Here is a 27396-nt window from a genome sequence, read left to right on the forward strand (position 1 = left end):
ATGCGTGCTGCTCAGTGTGGAAGGGAGCTTCCGGGCAGCGCAATCAGACATTACACCGGAATTCCCATCACTAGCAGGGAGAGCGGTGTAATGTCTGATTGCGCTGCCTCTGGATTTGCGCTGCCCCGCATGCGCAGTAGGAGACTGTGCGGCCACATTTCCTATAGAACGATGCTGCTGGAGATAAAATACTAAATATCTCCGCTCCCACACCTCTTACACTCCCCAAATTTTCAGGGTAGGGAGGGGACCCCCCGAATGACCTCTATGCCAAATTGCAGCCCCCGAGACCCGCTGGTTCCCGAGATAGGTTACTGTACTCTCTCTCCTGAACCAGCGGGTCTCGGGGGCTGCAATTTGGCATAGAGGTCGTTTGGGGGGTCCCCTCCCTACCCTGAAAATTTGGGGAGTGTAAGAGGTGTGGGAGCGGAGATATTTCGTATTTTATCTCCAGCAGCGTCATTAACTTCACACTGAGCATGCGCGCTATTCAGTGTGGAAGGGAGTTTCCGGGTAGCGTAATCAGACATTACAGCGGCTCTCATTGCAGATGACAGATGACTGACTGACGCAGGACAAATTCTACTACGTGTCCCGTCATAGCCTGAACTCCGCCCACTACTGCTCTCAGTGCTCTGTCTTTCGGCAGGTAGGCGTGGCTCTGCTGCTCGGCGACGCAGCATCGCAACAGTCAGGAACCGAACCGAGGATTCTCCAGAAGAGAAGAGGGGGCGGCGCCTAGGTTTCGTCACCTGCTCTGATCGTCTCTCAGCAGAGAAGTAGCGCGAGCGTTACAGCTACGCTGCCGTCTAATCAGAGCAGCCAGCCTGGAAGTAGTGATGGCGGCTTTACCTACCTATGGGTGCACCATGTGCCGCACGCAGCGCTGCTCTCCACAGGAGATGGCTTTCCATGTCATGAGGGAAAAAGAGCACAGAAAGATGCTGGCCTTCTATGATCCGAAGGGGGTGAAAGAGTTGGCCAGGCTGCAGTACTTCCTGGACACCCACATGAGGGAGGAGCCAATCCTGGGCCTGGAGTACATAGTGGAGGAGCAGCTGGAGCCTGAAAAATACAGGTATACCTGCCAGCTCTGTCACCTGAGGGCCGACGCCTACACTATCTTTCGCCACATCCTGAAGGAGAAGCACACGATGGGCTACATAGCGAATCATCACCCGTCCCTCCTTAAAATGGTTGAAAACCCCAATAAAACCCATCACCTTAGAGAGCTGAGAGCCCTAGCTATCCAGAATGATCATGAGCGCAAAGAAATACAAAGGAAACAAAGTGGAACCCAGCTGGTTCCCTGTAACCGCCCTGTTGATGAGAAGGCCATACCAACTCTGATCACCCAGCGGGGTGTCCGCCCTGTTGATGAGAAGGCCATACCAACTCTGATCACCCAGCGGGGTGTCCGCAAGTGTCCCATCTACAAGCAGGCCTCGCCACCACCGGCCACCCAGCGGGTTTTCCTTGACAATCTTACCTGCAAGCAGGCCTCGCCACCACTGGCCACCCAGCGTGTTTTCCTTGACAATCTTACCTGCAAGCAGGCCCCACCACCACCGGCCACCCAGCGAGTTTTCCTTGACAATCTTACCTGCAAGCAAGCCTCGCCACCACTGGCCACCCAGAAAGTTTCGCATATCTGTCCCATCTGCAATGTGTATAATGATTCAGTCATACATTTGTTCTACCACATCTTCGGAAAACGACACAGAAAGGTTGCATACAGAGATGTGATTAAACTGGACAGGATGCAGTACATCCTGGACAACTACGTAAAGAAGGATCCCATAGTGGGCCTGGAGTATGTAGTGGAGAGGCAAGTCTCTGGATCGTACAGGTACACTTGCAGTCTGTGCGATGTTGAGGCTGACTTGTGTCAGTCTCTCATTCATGTTGTTGGAGTGGACCACATGGAGCGCTATATCAGAAAGCACTACAAAAGGATGCTGCCTAGAAGTCAGTTAACTACAATGGAAGATGTCAGAGAGAGTGCCTTAATTATCCAAAGCAAATACGGCCGTAAAAAAATTCACACCAAAAAGATAAAGAAAAATACAAAAAAAATTCACACCACAGATAGTTTTGTTAGTGGCTCATCCCCCACAGAGGAGGCCAGACCATCCCCCACAGAGGAGGCCAGACCATCCCCCACAGAGGAGGCCAGACCATCACCCACAGAGGAGGCCAGACCATTGCCCCCCAATGTTGTGAGTGAAGAAAGTTGGCTTTTCCTGCATGACGGAAAGGGATTAGATAACTACCACCCATGCAGACTTTGCAATGTGGTGTGTCTCTCACCTGTGGGTCTTTGGAACCATGTTGTGGGGAGTAAACACAAGAAGATGCTGAGTAAAACTTCACCCCAAGAGTTGAAGGAACTGGGCAGGCTGCAGTACTTCCTGAACAACCACATGAAGAAAGATCCTCTCCTGGGCCTGGAGTACATAGTGGAGGAGCAGCTGGACTCTACATCATACAAGTACACCTGCCAGTTGTGCAATGTGAAAGGGTACTTGCCTCAAATGATCATCCACATCAGCTGTGTAGACCACGTAGAGCGCTATATTGACAAGGATCACAGCGATCTCTCACTTCGAGTATATACTTACCCCGAGAGGGCTGACTACATCAAGGCTCTTACAAAAATAGCCCGTATTATCCTTGAGAAATGTGGCCGCCAAGATATTGTGCAGCTGTGTACCTGAAGCGAAATAAACACTAATGTGGATACTGAGTACAGTGCAGTAGTGGGAAACCTCTGGGTAGTCAAGAGGCTTCCTGGACCCTCCCGTAGCCCACCATTCCAGTGCTGGGTCCCTCTAAATCTATTTGTCAAGAGCTTGTTGAATAGGTTTCTTGTGGCCGCGTTTCTGCAGTGGATGAGTACATCCGGACTGGGCATGCAAGAGCAAGATACGGATATACCCAGTAGAAAGAAGCAATTGTGCACGGAGGAAGAAAGCTGTGCTCTAGTGGCTTTGTTTTACTGGGCATGCTTACACATGACCACATTGGATGCGCTCGTACGTGGCGGGAGTGCCGCTAAAGATGCGTTGAACGATGTGCTAAAAGAGAACATCTGAGAAACGTCTGGACTATTTAGAGTCAAATTTCCCCACCACCACCACCTTGGGTTTGCTTTAAAGTGTTTCTGAAAGTCATAAAACACCAAAATACCTAGCATCTTCATGCACAGTATTGTTTCAGTGCTGGGTCCCTCAGTGTCTTCAGAGTGTGAGCGTGGCCATGGCGCTGGCACAGTACAATGAAGGCACTTGTGCGTTAAAGGGACACTTAAGTCAAACAAAAAAAATGAGTTTTACTCACCTGGGGCTTCCAATAGCCCCCTGCAGCTGTCCGGTGCCCTCGCCGCCTCCCTCCAATCCTCCTGGCCCCACCGGCAGCCACTTCCTGTTTCGGTGACAGGAGCTGACAGGCTGGGGACGCGAGTGATTCTTCGCGTTCCCAGACACATTAGCACCCTCTATGCTGCTATATGGTATATGATATATGCTATAGCAGCATAGATGGCGCTATTGTGGCCAGGAACGCGAAGAATCACTCGTGTCCCCAGCCTGTCAGCTCCTGTCACCGAAACAGGAAGTGGCTGCTGGTGGGGCCAGGAGGATCGGAGGGAGACGGCGAGGGTACCGGACAGCTGCAGGAGGCTATTGGAAGCCCCAGGTGAGTAAAACTCATTTTTTTTGTTTGACTTAAGTGTCCCTTTAAAGAAAAAGCCTTACACGAGGATCTCCATTCTACTGGAGCTGTGCGAACCATACTCGCGGTACGGACACGCTCGCACACTGAAGGAACCTATTCAACCTGCTGGGTCAAATGTGTTTAGAGAGACCCAGTACTGTAACAGCATGATGTGCAAAGATACGGAAAGCCTCTAGACTTTACAGGCCGTGCTACACCCAGTATAGATATTGCTGTCAGATCAATGGAATGACTGGGTTTAGTAGACTGTGAACAGAGTTGGCCAATGATCTGCTAATTATTCCAGCTTGCATGCAGATGTAAATGGTTTGGAATTGAGCCAATCCGAACTGGCAGGAAGTGCATTTGATTGGCCCAATTCAAAGCTTACACATTTTGCAGTAAATTTGCTTGCAAGCAGGAATCTAGTATCTTAGCTTGGCAGGAAGACTGCAGAGTGGGGCATGTGTTTACTGTACTTCTGGGGGCATTTGGGATGTGTTGTTTTTTTTTTTGTTGTTGTTTTTTCTTTTCTATTAGGATGGGATTTGGGGTGTATTGCTAATGGGGCAATATCCTGTAGTAATTGAATTTCAGAGCCGCGACAGACTCTTTCACGTGGACGGCTGAACTGTGTGCTTGCTGTGCAGCCCACCCAACAGGTTTGCGCCTTTTGCCTGCAGCATTTGTAATCAGGCGGTGAAGTTACGAAGCAGGACAAAACTTTCTGGTGTCTAGGTGTGGCTACCACTCCGCTCCAGTGTGTATCCGTGAGCCAGACACCACCCCACAGCCCTGCTGAGCACTTGCAATTGACTGTGGATGCAATGCCTGCCAGCTGCTCATGTGAAAGAGGCCTGATATAAGTTAGGCTTCCTTTCCACGAACTATTGATAGACAGTGAAATGCCTCTCAAACTCTCTCAACCGCTCACTGCTGCCTGGTAACTGCTTGTTGCTGCATGATAACTGCTCACTGCTGCCTGGTAACTGCTGAGCACACAGCTCAACAATTCGTGGAACGGAGGCCTTATCTTGCTTTGGAAAAGGAGGCGGCTTTGACTTCTGTTGAGAGAAATGGTAGCTACCCACTGGAAAACCTCTAAAGCCCCCTCTACACCATCCAATTCCGCATGCGATCGATCAAATTCGATTGGATCGCTTTAAATCTGACATGTCCGATCAGGATTTGATCGGTAGTGTTGTCGAATTTTCATTGATAACCATGCAAAATCGACCACACTACCGATCAAATTTCGATTGTACATGTCGGATTTAATCGAGCCAATCGAATTCGATCAATCGCATTCGGAATTGCATGGTGTAGAGGGGGCTTAAAGAAGATGCATATTTGTGGTGTGTTTCATTTTTCTGCATATCTTCAGTAGCTCTAGAGATTAGAGGTGATGTCATTGGGCAAAGTGAGCTGAGCTTCCCTATTGGTCAGTGAAGTTATGAATCACTTTTAAAGGTCCAATGTGTGAGCTTTAAAGGGCGCTGAGCACCCAGGACACTTCTTTATTTTTGTTTTCCACTAAAGCTCCCTATAATGGAGGTTCGTAATGCAGTGTGCCATTTGGGTGCGGATGGTTGGGGGGGTCCATTGCTTACCTAAGGGGGCTACTGCTCTACTCCGCAGTTCAGATTCTGGCTGCAATGCGTGCCAGGAGATGTAGTCTGTCAGTCTCGGGCAGCAGTGCTCGTCCCTGGTTAGAATCTCAGCAAGGGCACTATCTGCATGGAGTATATGAGGGTTTCCTTCCATATCTAAAAAAAACCATACAGATATGTTAATTGGCTTCACCCTTACAGGGAACCCGAGGAGAGAGGTCTATGGAGGCTGCCATATTTATTTCCTTTTTAAACAATACCAGTTGCTTGGCAGTCTTCCTGAGTCTATAATACTTTTACCCATAGACCCTGGAACAAGCATGCAGCCAGTGGCGGCTCCAGGATTACTGTTATGCAGGTGCTGGGCCAATTTCCAGGGTAGCTGATGGGTGTGGCTACACCGCGGCAAGAGAAATGGGCGTGGCCATGACAGGATGAGGGCGGAGCTAACTGTAATTTAAAGTGAACCCGGGTTGAGAGTGATATGGAGGCTGCCATATTTATTTCCTGTTAAACAATACTAGTTGCCTGGCAGCCCTGCTGATCTATTTGGCTGCAGTAGTGAACTGAATTACACCAGAAACAAGCATGCAGCTAATCTTGTCAGTTCTGACAATATTGTCAGAAACCCCTGACCTGCTGCATGCTTGTTCAGGGTCTATGGTTGAAAGAATTAGAGGCAGAGGACCAGCACGGCAGCCAGGCAGCTGGTATTGCTTAAAAGGAGATAAATATGGCAGCCTCAATATTATTCTCACCTCGGGTTCCCTTTAAAAGTGCAACGCAAAGACAGAGGGCCCAAGTTTTGGTGACCCTTTCCAGAGAAAATTCACATAATTGTGCAGGTTTTCTCAAGAAAATACACGTTAATGTGAGCATATTTGAACAAAAAATATGTTCATTCATTTGGCAGATCTGACCCCAATATGCACAATCGTTAGCAAGATATATGACCCTAATATGCACAATCGTTAGCAGATATGACCCCAATATGCACAATCGTTAGCAGATCTGCCCCAATATACACAATCCTAAGCAGTTCTGACCACAATATGCACAATCCTCAGCAGTTCTGACCACAATATGCACAATCCTCAGCGGATCTGACCACAATATGCACAATCCAGATCTGCCCCAATATGCTCAATCCTCAGCAGATCTGCCCCAATATGCACAATTGTTAGCAGATATGACTTCAATATGCACAATTGTTAGCAGATATGACCCCAATATGCACAATTGTTAGCAGATATGACCCCAATATGCACAATTGTTAGCAGATATGACCCCAATATGCACAATCTTTAGCAGATATGACCCCAATATGCACAATCTTTAGCAGATATGACCCCAATATGCACACTCCTCAGCAGATCTGACCACAATATGCACAATCCTCAGCAGTCCTGACCACAATATGCACACTCCTCAGCAGTCCTGACCACAATATGCACACTCCTCAGCAGATCTGACCACAATATGCACAATCCTCAGCAGTCCTGACCACAATATGCACACTCCTCAGCAGATCTGACCACAATATGCACACTCCTCAGCAGATCTGACCACAATATGCACAATCCTCAGCAGATCTGACCACAATATGCACAATCCTCAGCAGATCTGACCACAATATGCACAATCCTCAGCAGATCTGACCACAATATGCACAATCCTCAGCAGATCTGACCACAATATGCACAATCCTCAGCAGATCTGACCACAATATGCACACTCCTCAGCAGATCTGACCACAATATGCACACTCCTCAGCAGATCTGACCACAATATGCACACTCCTCAGCAGATCTGACCACAATATGCACAATCCTCAGCAGATCTGATCACAATATGCACAATCCTCAGCAGATCTGACCACAATATGCTCAATCCTCAGCAGTTCTGACAACAATCAGCACCACCTGTTGAAAAAGAAAAACCCATTTACTCACCTACAGTCAGAAGACCTCCTATCCCGACCTCCTTGTGGCGCGCAGCTCCCACTGTCTGTCAGCCGACGACTTCGCATCATACTTTACAAGCAAGATTGATGCAATACGTAATAGCTTCAACACGCAACCATTTTTACCAGCTCAACCGTCGCCTATAAATACCTTCTGTCCGCCTGCACCCTCACCCACCACTAACTGCCTTCCCCCCGCTCCACAAGACCACTCTCCCACTCTAACATCTTTCACCACACTAACTGAACAGTGTCTTTCCTCACTAATCTCCAAAGCGCATCTCACTACCTGTGCCCTGGACCCTATCCCCTCTCCTCTAATCCCCCAGCTTTCCTCCTCCTTTAATCCCGCTCTAACAACTCTATTCAACCTTTCTATCTCCACTGGCACTTTTCCTTCCTTATTCAAACAAGCTATAATCACACCACTAATCAAAAAACCCTCTCTTGATCCAACTTCTCTATCCAACTACCGTCCTGTCTCTCTCCTCCCCTTTGCTTCTAAACTGCTGGAACGTCACATCCACTCAGAATTGTCTGCCTTTCTCTCTACCAACTCCTTACTTGACCCCTTTCAATCTGGATTCCGCACACACCATTCCTCTGAAACTGTCCTCGCGAAAGTTGCTAATGACCTACTGGTAGCTAAATCCAAAGGCCAGTTCTCCATTCTAATACTCCTTGACCTTTCCTCTGCCTTTGACACGGTTGATCATGCTCTACTTCTGCAGACACTGACATCTCTAGGAATCAAGGTATCTCCTCTTATCTCTCTGGACGCTCTTATACTGTCTCCTTCTCTAACACCAATTACTCTCCACACCCACTGTTTGTTGGTGTACCTCAAGGCTCTGTTCTTGGGCCACTACTTTTCTCAATCTACACCCGTGGCCTGGGACAACTAATTAACTCTTTTGGCTTCCAGTATCACCTCTATGCGGATGACACCCAAATCTATCTCTCAGCTCCTGACCTGTCCTCACTACTATCCAGAGTCCCAAACTGTCTACGTGCCGTTTCTGCATTCGTGTCCTCCCGCTTCCTCAAACTCAACATGAGTAAAACGGAAATTGTGATTTTTCCACCATCGCTATCTACACCCCCACCAATTGCAACCATTACGGTAGACAACACCCCAATGACCTCAACCACTAAGGCCCGCTGCTTGGGGGTTATACTTGACTCAGAGCTCTCCTTTAAACCTCACATTGCCTCATTAACCACCACCTGCTATTTCCAGCTCAAAAATATATTCTGTATCCGTCCCTTCCTCACACAAGAAGCCACCAAAATGCTTGTTCATGCCTTAATCATCTCCCGCCTAGACTACTGCAACACCCTGCTCTGTGGCCTACCAAAAAACAGGCTAGCACTTCTCCAATCCCTACTAAATTCAGCGGCCCGCCTCATTCACCTTTCCACACGCTCTTCCGATGCAGCCCCACTGTGCCGTCCTCTCCATTGGTTACCCATTACCCAGAGGATCCAGTTCAAACTCCTGACTCGAACATACAAAGCCCTCCACGAGTTGTCTCCTCCATACATCTCCTCACTAATCTCAAGATATTGTCCCTCCCGCAACCTCCGCTCCTCCCAACAAATTCTCCTGGCCTCTAAGCTGATCACCTCCTCTCATGCTCACATCCAGGACTTTACACGAGCATCACCCCTTATCTGGAACTCTCTTCCACAGCCTGTACGTCATGCTCCAAACCTGGACATCTTCAAACGCACTCTTAAAACACAACTTTTCAGACAAGCTTATAACATTCTATAGCCCTTATTTACATCTCTGTCACAATGTAATCAGAGGCAAAGAATCACTGCCTCATCCATCCTCCACCCCCTTACCTAGTGTGTCCCCCACTACCCATTAGATTGTAAGCTCGCAAAGGGCAGGGTCATCCTCCTAATGTTTACTGTTCTTGTAACAATATTTGTGCTGCTTGGAACTCTGCTGTACATTTTGTTAGTGTATCTATGTTCCCCTTGTCGTCTTATTTTGTGTTTTGTAAAGCGCTGCGGAATATGTTGGCGCTATAAAAATAAATAATAATAATAATAATACTCTTCCTTCCCGACATCATGTGACTTCCTGCTTGCATTATCCTGCGCTGAGAGCAGGGCTACGGGAAACTGGCCGCCCGAAGCCCTGCACTGCAGACTCGAAATCTGCAGAGCAGGGCTTTCGGAAGACATCTTACCGTAGCCCTGCTCTGCTGCTTCGGGCTGCCGCTGTGAAATGACTCGGCGTCTCTTAGACGCCTGAAGTCAGTTCACGCCAGGGGGTGCTTTGGGGGTGCTTGGACAATTCTAGAGGGTGCTTGAGCACCCAAAAGCACCCCCCTGGCGCCGCCCCTGCATGCAGCATTTCAGGTACTCAAGTTTTACTGGATTAGTCATATGCTTGTTCCAGGATTTTGATTCAGACACTACTTATGGCTGAAGATCAACAGGGCTGCTAGGCAACTGGCATGGTTTACAAGGGAATAAATATGGCAGCCTCCATATCCCTTTCACCTCGGGTTCCCTTTAATTGGCCCTAGGCTATGGTGGACATAGGACTATGGTAAGGACTAGATTGTGATCCCCTCTGAGGGACAGTGAGTGACAAGACTTTATACTATGTACAGCGCTGCAGAAAATGCCAACACTAAATAAATACTAAATAATAATAATACAGTTGCTGGCAAGCACTGCCTCTGGGAACGTGCTCCACAGGTGAACTGTGGTCTTTGAACTGAACTGTGGTCGTTGCAGATGCAGAATTCACACTCCACATGGATAGAGGACTAGAGGAGCAACGCCCTTAGGTAAGGAATGGTGCTTCCCCGCCCCAACAGCATACTGCATCACAAACTCCCTTAAAGTTCTTTGTGTAAAAAAAAAGTACAACTGGCTCCTGAATTTGACAGACTAAATTCTGTATTCCTTTTTTTTTTTTTTTTTTTTTCACCCCCACTTTTAGAACTGAAATTTTCAAGCTAAGTGGATGTCCATCTTTCCATACAGACTTTAGGCCTGGGACCCTCCACATGCGCTCTGCACACAGAAGTGCTGCGATCGCGATTTGGCTACTGCACAGTGGCGTAGCTAAGGAGCTGTGGGTCCCGATGCAAGTTTTACAATGGGCCCCCCCCCCCCCCCCCCTAAGCACTCTATACATAACAATTGATACGGCGCACCAAAACCTGCCAATAGCAACTACAGTGTCAGAGGTGCAAGAAGGGGATGGGGAACAGCCTGCTAATGATTACCACTATTCAAAGTGATTATTATTATGAGCACAGGACTAATAGAGAGCTAATACTGTAGTTGAGGGAGGGCCCTTTGGGGCCCCTCTGGCCCAAGGGCCCCGATGCGGTCGCTACCGCTGCACCCCCTATTGCTACGCCTCTGCTACTGCAGCCACTGATGCGATCGCTTCCAAAATCCCGCAAGCAGCAATTTTTGTTAATGGCTGCAAGTGGGATAGGGATTCATTGGTGTAGCGCGTTGCCAATTACTGCCGATTGGCAAATGCTGCAAAGGTGCTCCCAGTGGGTCCCAGGCCTAAGACTAGGAAAAGTCAATGATATGCTGATATAGTACATGCAAGCTCATACAAATGTACCCAGCTTGGTATTGGGCCGCTCAAATGCAGCAGATGCTGTATCAGGTCAGCTTGCATAAAATAAATTACAAAATTACATCAACTTGGAATTATTTGTATGTCATTAACCATCCCATTTAAAGTGAACCCGAGGTGAATATAAACTGATGAGATAAACCATTATATTCTCCTACTCCTAAACTTGATTTTAAGTATCGCTTGGCTGTCTTTTATATTTAAACATGTATAAAGTAGGTTGAATGTTTTACTTTCTCTAATAAGTGGCAGCCTATTAAGTGTCCCAGACTTAAAGGACTTCTGAGGCCAAATGACAAAAAAAAGTTAAATACCTGCATCCTATTTTAAGGCACGGAGGACGCCGTTCCGCCGCTAAATAGCCCTCCGGGCCGGCTCCCGACCTCACGGCCCGGGTTGGGCTCTCCTGCATGCACTAATATGGCCGCTGGAGCTGGCCTCGGCTGCGCAGTCTGCATAGCCGCCAGTGCGGCTGCGCAGCTCTAGGGCCAACCCCCCGATCCACGCAACAGGAAACAGCCTGTAGCGTGGATCGGGGGGATGGCCCTAGAGCTGCGCAGCCGCGGCCAGCTCCGGCGGCGGCCTTATTAGTGCAGGCAGGCGAGCCCGACCCAGGTCGGGAGCCGGCCCGGGGGGCTATTGAGCGGCGGGGACCCGGTGGAACTGCACGGAGGGTATTTAACTTTTTTTGTCATTTGGCCTCGGAAGTCCTTTAAAGAGACTCTGAGATGAAGAAAGGGGGTGTGGTTTTTTTTTTTTTTTACTTACTGTACCTGGAGCTTCCTGCAGCCCCATAAGCATGGATGTGTCCCTCGCCGTCCTGCAGTCCTCACGGAATCCTCCGTTCAGCCGCAATCAAACCCCGGTACGCGGCTCTGTCTGCCTGAATGACATCAGCCAGGGCCTTCTGTGCTTGCGCAGAAGCTCTGCGCATGCGCTGAAGGCCCCCTGCTGACATCACTGAGCAGCTTACTGGAGAAGATTGCGGCTTAACAGAGGACGACGAGGGAGGCATCCATGCTTATGGTACTGGAGAAAACCCCAGTTAAGTAAAAAAAAAAGTCCCCTTTCTTCATCTCTGGGCCTCTTTAAAATAAATGAACTATTCACCTTTTTATATCTCTGAGCTCAGAATTCTTGTTGTATTCTGCCAGGAAAACTTTTATGGCTGTTATTAGCTTATCAGTGATGGTTACTATATTCCCTACAAGCTACTGACAAGACAGAAGCTGTCACTTCCATGCCTAGAAATTAACTCTTTCAGGCAGCAAAATAAAACAAGTAAAATAGCCTGGTTATTAATGTTTTGTACTGTACATGCAGCTTTATCTCATCATGTCACGTGTCATCTTGGGTACATTTTAAAGTGGACCTGAACTCAGAACTTCCTCTCTGCTCTAAAAGATAAGCAACAGCATAATAAACTTTAAACAAAAAAACATTTCTTTGTTACAACTGATACAAATCCTGAAATGAATCCGCACTGTTTCTGCTTCCTGACTCATGGAAGCAGACATATTGTCAACAGTGCTTTCAAATGAGCTTATCTGTCATATCTGCCGTGGCAGACACAGGGGAGATGTCAAATTACAGCTTATGGTTAGACAGAAATGAGGGGTAATTAGACAGGCTAAACTCTCTAATTACATACAGGGTGCATTTCTCTGTTTTTCTTCTGTCCTGTGCAAGAGTTCAGGTCCACTTTGAGACCTTTCCTCTCTGTTGGTTTGTTGGCAGATTGGGGTCTTACAATTGTGTTCAGACTACTTAATGTGATCTACAAGTCCCGCCTCCTTTTCCACCATCTGGAGGCAGGTAGTGGAGCAAGGTGATGAGCTGGAGGAATGAACTACCAGATTGTGAGATTGCTTTGGATTGCTAATTGTGTATTTGGGGGGGATACTTTATGTTTAATTGTGCTATTGAATGACACGTGGCCAGTGGCGTATCTAAGTAAAAAGGCGGCCGTAGAAGTAGTGATTTTGTACCCCCCTCCAAACACGCCTTTTTTTTATCACGTTTTCTCTTATATAAGTTAAAAAGTACAATTAAAGCTTTTTAATAATTTTCACGTTACAAGGGGTTCAATTCACACTTTTTTCCAGGCTGGAGGTAAAATTTCGAACATCTCACTTGTTTTACCGAATGCTCTAATCTTTTTGAATTGACATTTATAGATGTATTTGCCGCATAAGTCCGCAACTTTACTTTTCCATGCCGTAACAGCCTTAGTGAATTTACATTTAACAAACTGGTAAAATCAGCTGTTTTCTGCATTACTGAATGTGGTAATGCTTAGTGAATTGAGCTCTATGTACCATATTTTTTTGAACCATAAGATGCTCCTGACCATAAGACGCACCAGGGGAAAAAATATACTAAACTTGGTGCATCCCCGGTGCAGGGGGTGTCTCTTGGATCTTCCATGTATAATTGTATTATTTGGGGGGGACATGCTGTATAACATGTGGGGAGCGCCTTCTGTGTAATTTTGTTATTGAGGGATACATTTTCAATGTATTATTGAGAAATGCTGTGTAATTTGCATTGTTTGGGGGACACATACTGTGTAAAAGTCATAAGGGACAACTGCTGAATAAATGTGTTAAATGGGCACGACATGTAATTGAGTTCTATTATTAGGGGTCACATGCTGAATAGTAGTATTAGGCAGAGTGAACGAAGCAGAACATCCGGCACTGCAATGCATATCTAAAGATTATTCCAAGTGAGGCTGTACCATTAAAGTGCTCTGAAACTCTGACATAACATTCAGTAAAAATGTGTTTTCCTACTTTTTATTACTCGTACAGTTATCATATTTGCTTTTGTGCGCACGTAATATTGTCTGTTTACAAATGACAAGTTTCCAAAGTGTCGTTTTTCTTGCCCTGAAAGCTGTCATTGCATTTTATTCTTTTTTTTTTTTTATTATAACTGCTTTCTATTATATATTAAAATCTTCTAATGAGCTATTCTGAACACTGTGTGCCTGAAGCAGAGTCAGTTTCTCAGTGTTTGTTTACATTCCAGTGTTAAACAAGTAAAAAGATACTGTTATCTCCAGTTTGGATGGATTTGAAGCTGAATAGCAGGAGAAAGTGCTCTGTTTAACCATTTCAGTGATGTTCTACTTGATTTTTATTCTGGGATAGCAGCTTTCAAGCTGTGAGGAATCTTTTAGAGCAGAGTTCCCCAACCCTGTCCTCAAGGCTCACCAACAGTACATGTTTTGCAGAAAACCACAAACATGCACAGGTGAGGTAATTAGTGTCTCAGCAGAGCTGATCAACTTCCTCTGTGGACATGCACTGTTGGTGGGCCTTGAGGACAGGGTTGGGGAACACTGTTTTAGAGCAAAGTAGAAATGCTGGCTTTCAGACCACTTTAAACATGCGTGCTACAGGTAATTCAGTGTGAACAATTTAGTCCTACCATTGGGTGAATGGATGGCAGCAGCAGGTGCAGGGTGTGATTCGTGTGCAGGGCCGTTTTGCGTGGCAGTACTTCTTCTGGGGGTCAATCACAGAAGCAGCACTGCTGTTCGAAACGTCCGTTTTCTGCCTCTTTCAGTCTGCCTAGGAGTATTGTTGATGTGTCCTGAGCATGCATGCTAAAATCATTGGGTGAGCCAAGTCTGTGGTTCCTGGCTATGTGCCATCTATTACTGTACTGTCATGTAGTGCCGAACCACTCTTGCTCTTTCTCATTTGTTCCACTGAATAGTAGTATTAATGGTGCACAAATGATAAATGTGTCTTTTGGGGGATAGTTGATGTGTAATTGTGCTATTGAATGACACGTGGCCAGTGGCGTATCTAAGAAAAAAGGCGGCCATAGAAGGTAGTGACTTTGCACCCCCTCCAAACATGCCTTTTTTTTCAGCACGTTTCCTCTAATATACGTTAAAAAGTACAATTTATGCTTGTTAATCATTTTTACGTTACAAGGGGTTCAATTCACACCTTTTTTCCAAATTCAATAAGCTTTTCACACATGCGGTGATAGTTGGTAGTTCACAGAAAGACACGGCTTCAATTCACTCAGACCTGTTCTAATCGGTCTCGGCAGTAAGCTGGGTGCTGCTAAGGAGATGCTCTCCCACTTCTGGCCACTATTATAATGCTTACAATAGTAAAAGGCATCCCACTTCAAGACACACAAAAAGAGCGCTGCCATAGACTGTAGTGTGAATTACAGCTATAGCGGTGCTCAGAGGGTAATTTGGGTGCCGGCAAAAGACAGTCCAAATGAAAAAAAAAAAAAAAACACTGCATTTCAGCTGGCAGCCGAATTGCATTTTTCTCCTGGATCAATGGCGGCCTGCACGTATGCATCCCACGTGTCCCTTCAATCTGCATGCAAGCCACTAGAATACCCCGTTTGTATTATCCTATACATCTTCATATCTAAAAGGGATGCAGGGGACATCTCTTTGAATTGCTCCTGCATGTCGTGTTTTGTTTTTTTTACTTTTTGATGTCCGGCCCAGCAGTATATCGGCACCAACGGAGGGAGGAGTAGGACGGGTTGGCTCCTCCTATTGGCTGTCTGCTTTGCCAGTCCAGTTTATCACATGGCTGATTGTCAGTTCCGTGGCTCCGTTTTTTGGCCCTGATCAAAAACAGAGCCACGGATACCAATGTCAAAAATAGCAGCGGAGGACGGCGGTGAGGGAGCGATCTGTGTGGAGGGGCTGGAGGTAAGTATAACATTTTTCCATACTTTCTACTCAGATTTACTTTAACAAACTGTTATTTTTATGGTGACAATCCCGCTTTAACAAACTGGTAAAATCCGCTGTCTTCTGCACTACTAGATATGGTAATGCTTAGTGACTTGAGCCCATAGGCCTCAATTCACTAAACTTATCTCCTGTCTTTAATAACTATTCTAGAGTTGTTACCATGGTGATAAGGCATGTAGTATTCAGGAAACATTTTACCTCAGGCAAGCCTAAAGTTAACTTTTCTGTCTTTAAATTAACTCTCCAATCCTTAAAATAACTCCAGAGTTAAAGACAAGCTGTTAATTAGCTGCATGTGAAAATAACTACAGAGGGGGTAAATTAACTACAGAGGAGGTAAATTAACTACAGGAGAGGTAACTTAAGGAATGAAGAGGTAAGATAACTCCGTCACGTGTGGAGGTAAGTTTTCTCTTGCCTTATTATCTCTAGCATGATCTTAGTGAATTGAGGCCATACCATATATATATTTTTTTAACCATAAGACGCTCCTGACCATAAGAAGTCCCAGGGGAGAAAAATATGCTAAACCTGGTGCATCCTCGGTGCAGAGGGCGTCTCATGGATGTTCTATGTGTAATTGTGTTATTTGGAAGACAGATGCTGTATGATTGTATTTGGGGGACAAATACTGTATAATATGTGGGGGCACCTGCTGTGTAACTTTATTGGCAGATTTATTTTAAATGTATTAATGGGAGACGCATGCTGTATAATTGCATTATTTTGGGGGGGCACATACTGTGCATTTGTGTTGTAAGGAAGACCTGTGGAATATTGTATTAAACTCCTTAGAGGTAACCCAGAGTCAGACTGGGGGTTGGAAATCCGCAGCTCAGATCGGTAAGACTGAGCCTGACTCGTGACTGCTGCAAGGTTAATGCAGAGCAATAGTGTGCAGCGGGTGTTTCAACTCACCTCCCCGGGGATCCAGCCGCCAGCAGCCATTCTTCTTCCTGCCTTCCGAGTGTCTGCATCCCCATGGTGAGATGGCTGCTTGTCGTCATGACAACAGCCGGCAATCTCACTACAGGGTTACAGAGCCTGGAGGGAAAACTGCAGTGCTGGGTTCCAGGGAGGTGAGTAAGTGCAGGGGCTGCTGCAGGCTTTCTGGCGGCATGATTGTTTTGCAGTTTTAGGGTCTGAAAAGGTGCAAAAAAAATATGTACCACTTTTAGACCCAAAAATCTGAAAATAATCATACCGCCAGGGAGGTTAAAGTGTACCTGGTGTTTTAAATAAGATTTATAATTTTCTAAAACTCAGAATTTGTTATTCTTGGTTAAGTATATCAAGCCCAAGTACCCCCTGAAACCACCAGAATTACCCCCTGGGGTAAGCATACCACACTGTAATGAAACGCGGAAAAGCCGCCACGTGTACTGACAGCAAGGCGGCTGATTCCGCGTCCAGCGCGGCGGTTTGCACGCAGTAGCGTGCATCTGGTGTGGCTGGGTCTGTTACTGCACACAGATTGAGAAATACGCGCGCGCGCTGAGAGGCAGAACCTTTATGACAGCCGAGGAGGGATCAGCTGACCATGTTGGTCAGCTGACCTCAGAGCAAGTTACTATTGGTCAATCACTGATGGGTGGCGCCGGAGAGCGCTGCTCTATATATAGTTACTGCTGGTCAGTCTCAGGTTGTCTGCCGTTGCGAACACTTACGTGGAAGCACTCAGACCTTAGTCAGATCCTACAGTGTGTTAGAACCAGGAGGACCTGGGAATTCACACTGAGCCAGATTACTTCTGTTTATCATTGTGTTATACTTCAGACTAGTACCAGGGTGTCGAAACCACGGACCTCACACCCAAGATTAGGGACTTTGTGTTATTATTGTGTTATACTTCAGACTAGTTCCAGGGTGTCGAGACCACGGACCTCACACCCAAGATTAGGGACTCTGTGTTATCATTGTGTTATACTTCAGACTAGTTCCAGGGTGTCGAGACCACAGACCTCACACCCAAGACTAGGGATACTGTGTACCATCATATTATACTCCAGACTAGTTCCAGGGTGTAGAGACCACGGACCTCACACCCAAGACTAGGCATTGTTTGATATCTGTTATGACCTACTGCTTTTCTGACTATCCCTCTGCTTTCTGATTCGGTACCTACGCATAACTGATTATCTGTTGCCAACCCTGCCTGCCTTTGGATACCGAATCAGCCTTCTGTCTCTGTACCTTGTCTGTCCGTGTGTTGCCGACCTGGCTTGCCCGACCTTGAGAGCTATCTCTCTCCTTAAGAGATAGTCTCCAGACCTGCTAGTGACGATAGTCTCCAGACCTGCTAGTGACATCCACCTTCAGGTGTCACTCACTCACAGGTCCTTCCTACCTTCAGCCTGGGACTCCACCCCTTTGGAGGTCTCAGGCTGCTGGAAGGTTTTTACACTTCTCAGAAGGCAGTATCGCCCATACTGCCAAAGACCACCTGCTCCTCGGGTGGTCTTACTCAAAGTCATTACTGTTGCACCAAACACTCACACTATATAGGTGTCCAGAGGTTAGTTATACTTGGATCATCGGTGATTCTGCAGATCACCAATAATCAGATTCTCTCTGTGTGCTGACACCGATCGTTTCACACACGTTGAGAACCTAGGCAGTAGGTAGAGAGAAAGGAGCAGTATAACAGAGGGAAGTCACAAACCTGAACATGTCTGAGCTGGAAATAATGGAGGTGGGGATGATGGGTAAGGACAGAGGATTGCATTGCTGGAGTGTGTACAGGTGAGTTACCTCTCAACACGTGGGCGCATATGGCTACTTAATTAACAGAGGCACATTTGGCTCCATAATACTGGGGGCAAATCTAGTTTTCTAATATGTGGGGCTCTTGCTGCCCTTATACTGGTGGGCAAATATGACTAGCTAATACAATTTGGGAGGTGTATGTAGATACTTAATACTATTGGGGGAACATCTTGCTACCTAATGCTCTCTGGGGGCTCATAGGACTATAATACTGTTGAGGGCACATTTAGCTACCTAATACTAATATCTAGGGACACATCTGGCTAGTACCAATGGGCTTGAAGGGGGTGGAGGGGTGGCTTACATGGCTTCCTAATACTGATATCTGATGAAAACATCTGGCTACCTAATACTGACATTTGGGGCATACTTCCCAACCTTTTGAGATGAGAAAGGGGGACACTTAAGCCACGCCCCTGCCATACCCCCATAACACCCCTAGTTGCGCATACTATAAAGATTTCATAAGAAAAATTTTGTTTTATAATTCAAACCACACTGGTCCTTTCTATCCTGGTTCATTTTCTTTCATATTAACATCTTAAAATTAGTAATATATCAATTTAAAGGAATAAGGTTTAGCGTAAATCAAACACATTTGTTAGTAGAAAAATATATATATTTACATAAAAAGAGGGACAAAGTTCGGAAATAAGGACAAATGAGGATGAAAGAAGGGCAGAGGAACAGGGCTCACAAAGAGGGACTGTGCCTCCAAAAGAGGGACAGGTGGGAGCTATGATTTGGGGGCATAAGTCTTATTTTCTTTTTCTTTTTTTGTATCTAGGAGCAAGTGGCTAATTAATTTATGTATCTGGAAGCACATGCCTATGTAGTTTTTTTTCTATCTGGAGGCATGTGGCTACTTACTTATTGTATACTAGTAAATGGCCCACCCGTTAAAAAACAGGCACTAGACCATAACCGCTAGGACCCCCCCCAAATAGCGCACAGACGCGTCCCACTAGACGGTCCCCTACCGATGTCTGAAGTATATGCACACAGGGAGATCTTGCTTGGCAAGTTGGCAGCTGGAAAAATATTTTATTTCCCACAGGGCATTCGGAGTTGGGAGTTTCGGAGTCGGAGCAATTTTGGGTACCTGGAGTCGGTGATTTTATAAAATGAGGAGTCGGAGTTGAATGATTTTTGTACAAAATCCACAGCCCTGGTAAGTATTAGACTAAGGAGTCAGAGTGGAGGAGTCCAAGCCATTTTGGGTAGTCAGTCGGTGGTTTCATAAACTGAGGAGTTGTAGTCGGAAGATTTTTGTACCGACTCCACAGCCCTGATTTCCCACAATGCAATGAGGTTCAAAGACAGCAAACTGTCAGGTCTGGAAGCACGGACACAGGAGGATGCAGAGACACGGGTTTTATTATATAGGATGGGGGCATCTAACTACTTAATTCTTTTTAAAGAACAGCTTGTTTGTGTCTGATCAGTTAACACTCGCTTCATGCAGGTCTTAAAGGGGCACTACAGGGGTAAAACTTAAACTACATAGGTAAGAATACGTAAGATATGTGCATTTGTTCGAGAGTAAAATGCACTGTAAATTTGTTTCTATCCAAGTAGCTGTCACTTACAACAAGTGTTTTTAACCTGATGCCTCTTACTTTTTATCAACAACTTTTTGGACCAGTTCTTCTCGGGGGGGGGGGGGGGGGGGGGATTTTAACAGCAATACCTGGCCAGCATCTCTACAAAGATGTCAGCCAGCCAGCCTACTCGCTTGCACAGTATTCTGGCAGTTGGACCGAGCAACTGCCATTCAGTGGGTGCTTTGAAAATAAAGAAAACATTGAGAATCCCCCATGAGAAGATGGACTAGTCCAAAATCTGTCAGTAAGTGGTTTTGGTGTAAGCTACCTCGAAAGAAATTTACAGTGCATTTTATTCTATGACAAATGCACATCATATACATATGTGCATACCTCACAACTTTTGGAGTAAGGAAACAGGTACACTATGACTTGGCCATGCCCCATTTTTATATGTGGCATGCCCCCTCCCCTATACAGTTCCCTAGTGTCTAGTACTCTCCCCCATAGTTTTGTGGTGTCTGGTGGTCCTACCTTCCTCATATTCCTTGTGTCAAGTGGTTCCTCCCTCCCCATAGGACTTTCCTGGTGGTTTAGTGGTTCCCCCCTTCCCCATATAGCTTCCCTGGTGTCTAGTGGTTCCCCCTTCCTCCACTATAAGGCGTTTCCTAGTCTCTAGTGGTTCTCCTTTCTTGCCTCATATACCTCCCCTGGTGTCTAGTGGTCAACCCCCCCACACCTCCATATGGCTTCCCTGGTGACCTACCAGTTCCCTCCTCCCTCCCCATATAGCTTCCCTGGTGTCTAGTGGTTCCCTCCACCATAAAGAGTGCTCTGGAGTCTAGGAGCGCCTTCCTTCCCCATACAGCTTCCCTGATGTCTACTGGTTCTCCTTTCCTTTCCAGTGTAGCTTCCCTTGTGGTGTGCAATGGCCCCTCCATCATGTACTCCCCCAGCCTGAGTATATGCAGGCTATCGGCACAGTGGTAATTGTGCTTATCTCACCTTCTCCAGGCTCAATGTGCAGCCACTCATTACCCGCTGTTTGCTCTGTATCCAGCATCTCTATCTCCTCTCCTTGCTTGTAATCATGTGACATAGGAGGAGAATCAGCAAGTAGTGCAAGTGATCAGCTGTAGCAGATGGATGGATGTTGCTGGAGCCCACAAGAGGTGACTAAAGCCTAGTACACATCATGCAATTTCCCATCAGATAGATTGATCAATTAGATAATTTCCAACAGGTCCGATCTGATTTCCGATCTATTTGCATAGAAGTGATCAGAAAAAACGACCAAAAATCCGATCGGAACTGTCAGAAATCGACCCATCTATCTGATGGGAAACTGCAGGGTGTGTACCAGGCATTACGAGTGTCTGACGCTGCACATACTGGTGCTGAGGAAACACAGGACAGGGGGCATGCCAAGACAAAGGTGGGGGGGTTTACATGCCTTGGGGACACAGGAAATCTTGGACGCTCTCGGGGGACACTGCATGGCTGGGACACACTTTGGGGATAAAGGAAGGCTGAGGCACATCTAGGGGACCCAGGACACAGAAAGACTGGGAAACACTTTGGGGACACAGAAAAGCCAGGACACACTTCAGGGATACAGGAAAGCCAGGACACAGGAAGGGATTTTGCACACTACATGCGATTCCAATTTTACATGCGATTCAGAGTTGCGATTTTGAATTGTTAGCATCCAGGGAAAATCATAATCGCAAATCGTATTTGCAGTGTGTAGGGGGCCGAAAGCTGGGACACAGGACAGCTGAGACACACTTCAGGGATACAGGAAAGCTGGGAGACACAGGACAGCTGAGACACACTTCAGGGATACAGGAAAGCTGGGACACAGGACAGCTGAGACACACTTCAGGGATACAGGAAAGCTGGAAGACACAGGACAGCTGAGACACACTTCAGGGATACAGGAAAGCTGGGAGACCCAGGACAGCGGGGACACACTTCAGGGATACAGGAAAGCTGGAAGACACAGGACAGCGAGGACACACTTCAGGGATACAGGAAAGCTGGGAGACACAGGACAGCGGGGACACACTGCGGGGATACAGGAAAGCTGGGAGACACAGGACAGCATAGACACACTTCAGGGATACAGGAAAGCTGGGAGACACAGGACAGCGGGGACACACTTCAGGGATACAGGAAAGCTGGAAGACACAGGACAGCGGGGACACACTTCAGGGATACAGGAAAGCTGGAAGATACAGGACAGCGGGGACACACTTCAGGGATACAGGAAAGCTGGAAGATACAGGACAGCGGGGACACACTTCAGGGGTACAGGAAAGCTGGGAGACACAGGACAGCGGGGACACACTTCGGGGATACAGGAAAGCTGGGAGACACAGGACAGCGTAGACACACTTCGGGGATACAGAAAAGCTGGGAGACACACTTCAGGGATACAGGAAAGCTGGAAGACACAGGACAGCGGGGACACACTTCAGGGATACAGGAAAGCTGGGAGACACAGGACAGTGGGGACACACTTCGGGGATACAGGAAAGCTGGGAGACACAGGACAGTGGGGACACACTTCAGGGATACAGGAAAGCTGGGAGACACAGGACAGCGGGGACACACTTCGGGGATACAGGAAAGCTGGGAGACACAGGACAGCGTAGACACACTTCGGGGATACAGAAAAGCTGGGAGACACACTTCAGGGATACAGGAAAGCTGGAAGACACAGGACAGCGGGGACACACTTCAGGGATACAGGAAAGCTGGGAGACACAGGACAGTGGGGACACACTTCGGGGATACAGGAAAGCTGGGAGACACAGGACAGTGGGGACACACTTCAGGGATACAGGAAAGCTGGGAGACACAGGACAGCGGAGACACGCTTCGGGGATACAGGAAAGCTGGGAGACACAGGACAGCGGAGACACACTTCGGGGATACAGGAAAGCTAGTAGACACAGGACAGCGGAGACACACTTCGGGGATACAGGAAAGCTGGGAGACACAGGACAGCAGAGACACACTTCGGAGATACAGGAAAGCTGGGAGACACAGGACAGCGGAGACACACTTCGGGGATACAGGAAAGCTGGGAGACACAGGACAGCGGAGACACACTTCGGAGATACAGGAAAGCTGGGAGACACAGGACAGCGGGGACACACTTCGGGGATACAGGAAAGCTGGGAGACACAGGACAGCGGAGACACACTTCGGGGATACAGGAAAGCTGGGAGACACAGGACAGTGGGGACACACTTCGGGGATACAGGAAAGCTGGGAGATACACTTCGGGGATACAGGAAAGCTGGGAGACACAGGTAAGTGGAGACACACTTCGGGGATACAGGAAAGCTGGGAGACACAGGACAGCGGACACACTTTGGGGATACAGGAAAGCTGGGAGACACAGGACGGCGGAGACACACTTCGGGGATACAGGAAAGCTGGGAGACACACGACAGCGGAGACGCACTTCGGGGATACAGGGAAGCTGGGAGACACAGGACAGCGGAGACACACTTCGGGGATACAGGAAAGCTGGGAGACACAGGACAGCGGGGACACACTTCAGGGATACAGGAAAGCTGGAAGATACAGGACAGCGGGGACACACTTCAGGGATACAGGAAAGCTGGGAGACACAGGACAGCGGGGACACACTTCGGGGATACAGGAAAGCTGGGAGACACAGGACAGCGTAGACACACTTCGGGGATACAGAAAAGCTGGGAGACACAGGACAGCGGAGACACACTTCAGGGATACAGGAAAGCTGGAAGACACAGGACAGCGGGGACACACTTCAGGGATACAGGAAAGCTGGGAGACACAGGACAGCGGGGACACACTTCAGGGATACAGGAAAGCTGGGAGACACAGGACAGCGGGGACACACTTCAGGGATACAGGAAAGCTGGGAGACACAGGACAGCGGGGACACACTTCAGGGATACAGGAAAGCTGGGAGACACAGGACAGCGGGGACACACTTCGGGGATACAGGAAAGCTGGGAGACACAGGACAGCGGGGACACACTTCGGGCATACAGGAAAGCTGGGAGACACAGGACAGCGGGGACACACTTCGGGGATACAGGAAAGCTGGGAGACACAGGACAGTGGGGACACACTTCAGGGATACAGGAAAGCTGGGAGACACAGGACAGTGGGGACACACTTCGGGGATACAGGAAAGCTGGGAGATACACTTCGGGGATACAGGAAAGCTGGGAGACGCAGGTAAGTGGAGACACACTTCGGGGATACAGGAAAGCTGGGAGACACAGGACAGCGGACACACTTTGGGGATACAGGAAAGCTGGGAGACACAGGACAGCGGAGACACACTTCGGGGATACAGGAAAGCTGGGAGACCCAGGACTGCGGAGACACACTTCGGGGATACAGGAAAGCTGGGAGACACAGGACAGCGGAGACACGCTTCGGGGATACAGGAAAGCTGGGAGACACAGGACAGCGGAGACACACTTCGGGGATACAGGAAAGCTAGTAGACATAGGACAGCAGAGACACACTTCGGGGATACAGGAAAGCTGGGAGACACAGGACAGCAGAGACACACTTCGGAGATACAGGAAAGCTGGGAGACACAGGACAGCGGAGACACACTTCGGGGATACAGGAAAGCTGGGAGACACAGGACAGCGGAGACACACTTCGGAGATACAGGAAAGCTGGGAGACACAGGACAGCGGGGACACACTTCGGGGATACAGGAAAGCTGGGAGACACAGGACAGCGGAGACACACTTCGGGGATACAGGAAAGCTGGGAGACACAGGACAGTGGGGACACACTTCGGGGATACAGGAAAGCTGGGAGATACACTTCGGGGATACAGGAAAGCTGGGAGACACAGGTAAGTGGAGACACACTTCGGGGATACAGGAAAGCTGGGAGACACAGGACAGCGGACACACTTTGGGGATACAGGAAAGCTGGGAGACACAGGACAGCGGACACACTTTGGGGATACAGGAAAGCTGGGAGACACAGGACAGCGGAGACACACTTCGGGGATACAGGAAAGCTGGGAGACACACGACAGCGGAGACACACTTCGGGGATACAGGGAAGCTGGGAGACACAGGACAGCGGAGACACACTTCGGGGATACAGGAAAGCTGGGAGACCCAGGACTGCGGAGACACACTTCGGGGATACAGGAAAGCTGGGAGACACAGGACAGCGGACACACTTTGGGGATACAGGAAAGCTGGGAGACACAGGACAGCGGGGACACACTTCGGGGATACAGGAAAGCTGGGAGACACACGACAGCGGAGACACACTTCGGGGATACAGGGAAGCTGGGAGACACAGGACAGCGGAGACACACTTCGGGGATACAGGAAAGCTGGGAGACCCAGGACTGCGGAGACACACTTCGGGGATACAGGAAAGCTGGGAGACACAGGACAGCGGAGACACGCTTCGGGGATACAGGAAAGCTGGGAGACACAGGACAGCGGAGACACACTTCGGGGATACAGGAAAGCTAGTAGACATAGGACAGCGGAGACACACTTCGGGGATACAGGAAAGCTGGGAGACACAGGAAAGCTGGGAGACACAGGACAGCGGAGACACACTTCGGAGATACAGGAAAGCTGGGAGACACAGGACAGCGGAGACACACTTCGGGGATACAGGAAAGCTGGGAGACACAGGACAGCGGAGACACACTTCGGGGATACAGGAAAGCTGGGAGATACAGGAAAGCTGGGAGACACACTTCGGGGATACAGGAAAGCTGGAAGACCCAGGACAGCGGAGACCCAGTTCAGGGACACAGGAAAGCTGGGAAACACAGGACAGCGAAGACACACTTCGGGGATACAGGAAAGCTGGGAGACACACTTCGGATACAGGAAAGCTGGTAAACACAGGACAGCGGAGACACACTTCGGGGATACAGGAAAGCTGGGAGACACAGGACTGCCGAGACACACTTCGGAGATACAGGAAAGCTGGGAGACACAGGACAGCGGAGACACACTTTGGTGAAATCTGGCACACACGACAGCTGGGACAGGCTTTGGAGACACAGGGAGACTGGGATACACTTTAGGCACCAAGGACACCCTGGGCACACTTTCAGGACACCCAGTTAATGTAAGGCTGGGGCACAGTTTGAGGATACAGGACGGCTGGAACACTGGTGGACAAGCGCTGGGAACACAGGATGGGGGAGACACTCTACAGCTACAACATACTGAACGAACGGCAGTGAACACGCCGCCCACTACTACAAGACTAGTGTTCTGTCGTTCGGCAGGTAGGCGTGGCTCTGCTGCTCGGCGACACAGCATCACAACAGGAACCGAACATTCTACATAAGAGAAGAGGGGGCGGCGCCTACGTTTCGTCACATTCTCTGATCATCTCTTAGCAGAGAGACGTCGCGAGCGTTACAATACAGCCACGCTGCCGTCTAATCAGACTCAGAGCAGAGAGCAGCAGCCAGCCCGGAAGTAGTGATGGCGACTTTACCTACGTATGAGTGCACCATGTGCCGCACGCAGCCCTGCTCTCCAGAGGAGATGGCTGGCCATGTCCTGAGGGAAAAAGAGCACAGAAAGATGCTGGCCTTCTGTAATCCGAGGGAGGTGAAGGAGTTGGCCAGGCTGCAGTACTTCCTGGACACCTACATGAAGGAGGAGCCAATCCTGGGCCTGGAGTATATAGTGGAGGAGCAGCTGGAGCCTGAAAAATACAGGTATACCTGCCAGCTCTGTCACCTGGGGGGCGATGCCTACACGGTCTTCCGCCACATCCTGAAGGAGAAGCACACGGTGGGCTACATAGCGAAACATCACCCGTCCCTCCTTAAAATGGTTGAAAACCCCAATAAAACCCATCACCTTAGAGAGCTGAGAGCCCTAGCTATCCAGAATGATCATGAGCGCAAAGAAATACAAAGGAAACAAAGTGGAACCCAGCTGGTTCCCTGTAACCGCCCTGTTGATGAGAAGGCCATACCAACTCTGATCACCCAGCGGGGTGTCCGCAAGTGTCCTACCTACAAGCAGGCCCCACCGGCCACCCAGAGGGTTCTCCTTGACAATCTTACCTGCAAGCAGGCCCCACCGGCCAGCCAGCGGGTTTTCCTTGACAATCTTACCTGCAAGCAGGCCCCACCACCACCGGCCACCAAGAAAGTTCAGCATATCTGTCCCATCTGCAATGTGTATAATGATTCACTCATCAATTTGTTCTACCACATCTTCGGAAAACGACACAGAAAGGTTGAATACAGAGATGTGAATAAACTGGACAGGATGCAGTACATCCTGGACAACTACGTAGAGAAGGATCCCATCGTGGGCCTGGAATACGTAGTGGAGAGGCAAGACTCTGGATCGTACAGGTACACTTGCAGTCTGTGCGGTGTTGAGGCT

General features: G+C 48.3%; 1 protein-coding gene across 1 annotated transcript in view; it reads left to right on the forward strand.

The window, feature by feature from the left end:
* The first annotated feature begins 667 nt into the window (after positions 1–667).
* Positions 668–27396, forward strand: part of LOC137504415 (uncharacterized) — a 33968-nt gene continuing 7239 nt past the window's right edge. The window contains exon 1 of the mRNA XM_068232817.1: positions 668–3283. Within this exon, the coding sequence (XP_068088918.1) occupies positions 840–2717 (1878 nt within the window). The 5' untranslated portion in view covers positions 668–839 and the 3' untranslated portion in view covers positions 2718–3283. The remainder of the gene's footprint in view (positions 3284–27396) is intronic.

The sequence above is a fragment of the Hyperolius riggenbachi genome, chromosome 4 (assembly GCF_040937935.1).
Source record: "Hyperolius riggenbachi isolate aHypRig1 chromosome 4, aHypRig1.pri, whole genome shotgun sequence".
Taxonomy (NCBI): Eukaryota; Metazoa; Chordata; class Amphibia; order Anura; family Hyperoliidae; genus Hyperolius; species Hyperolius riggenbachi.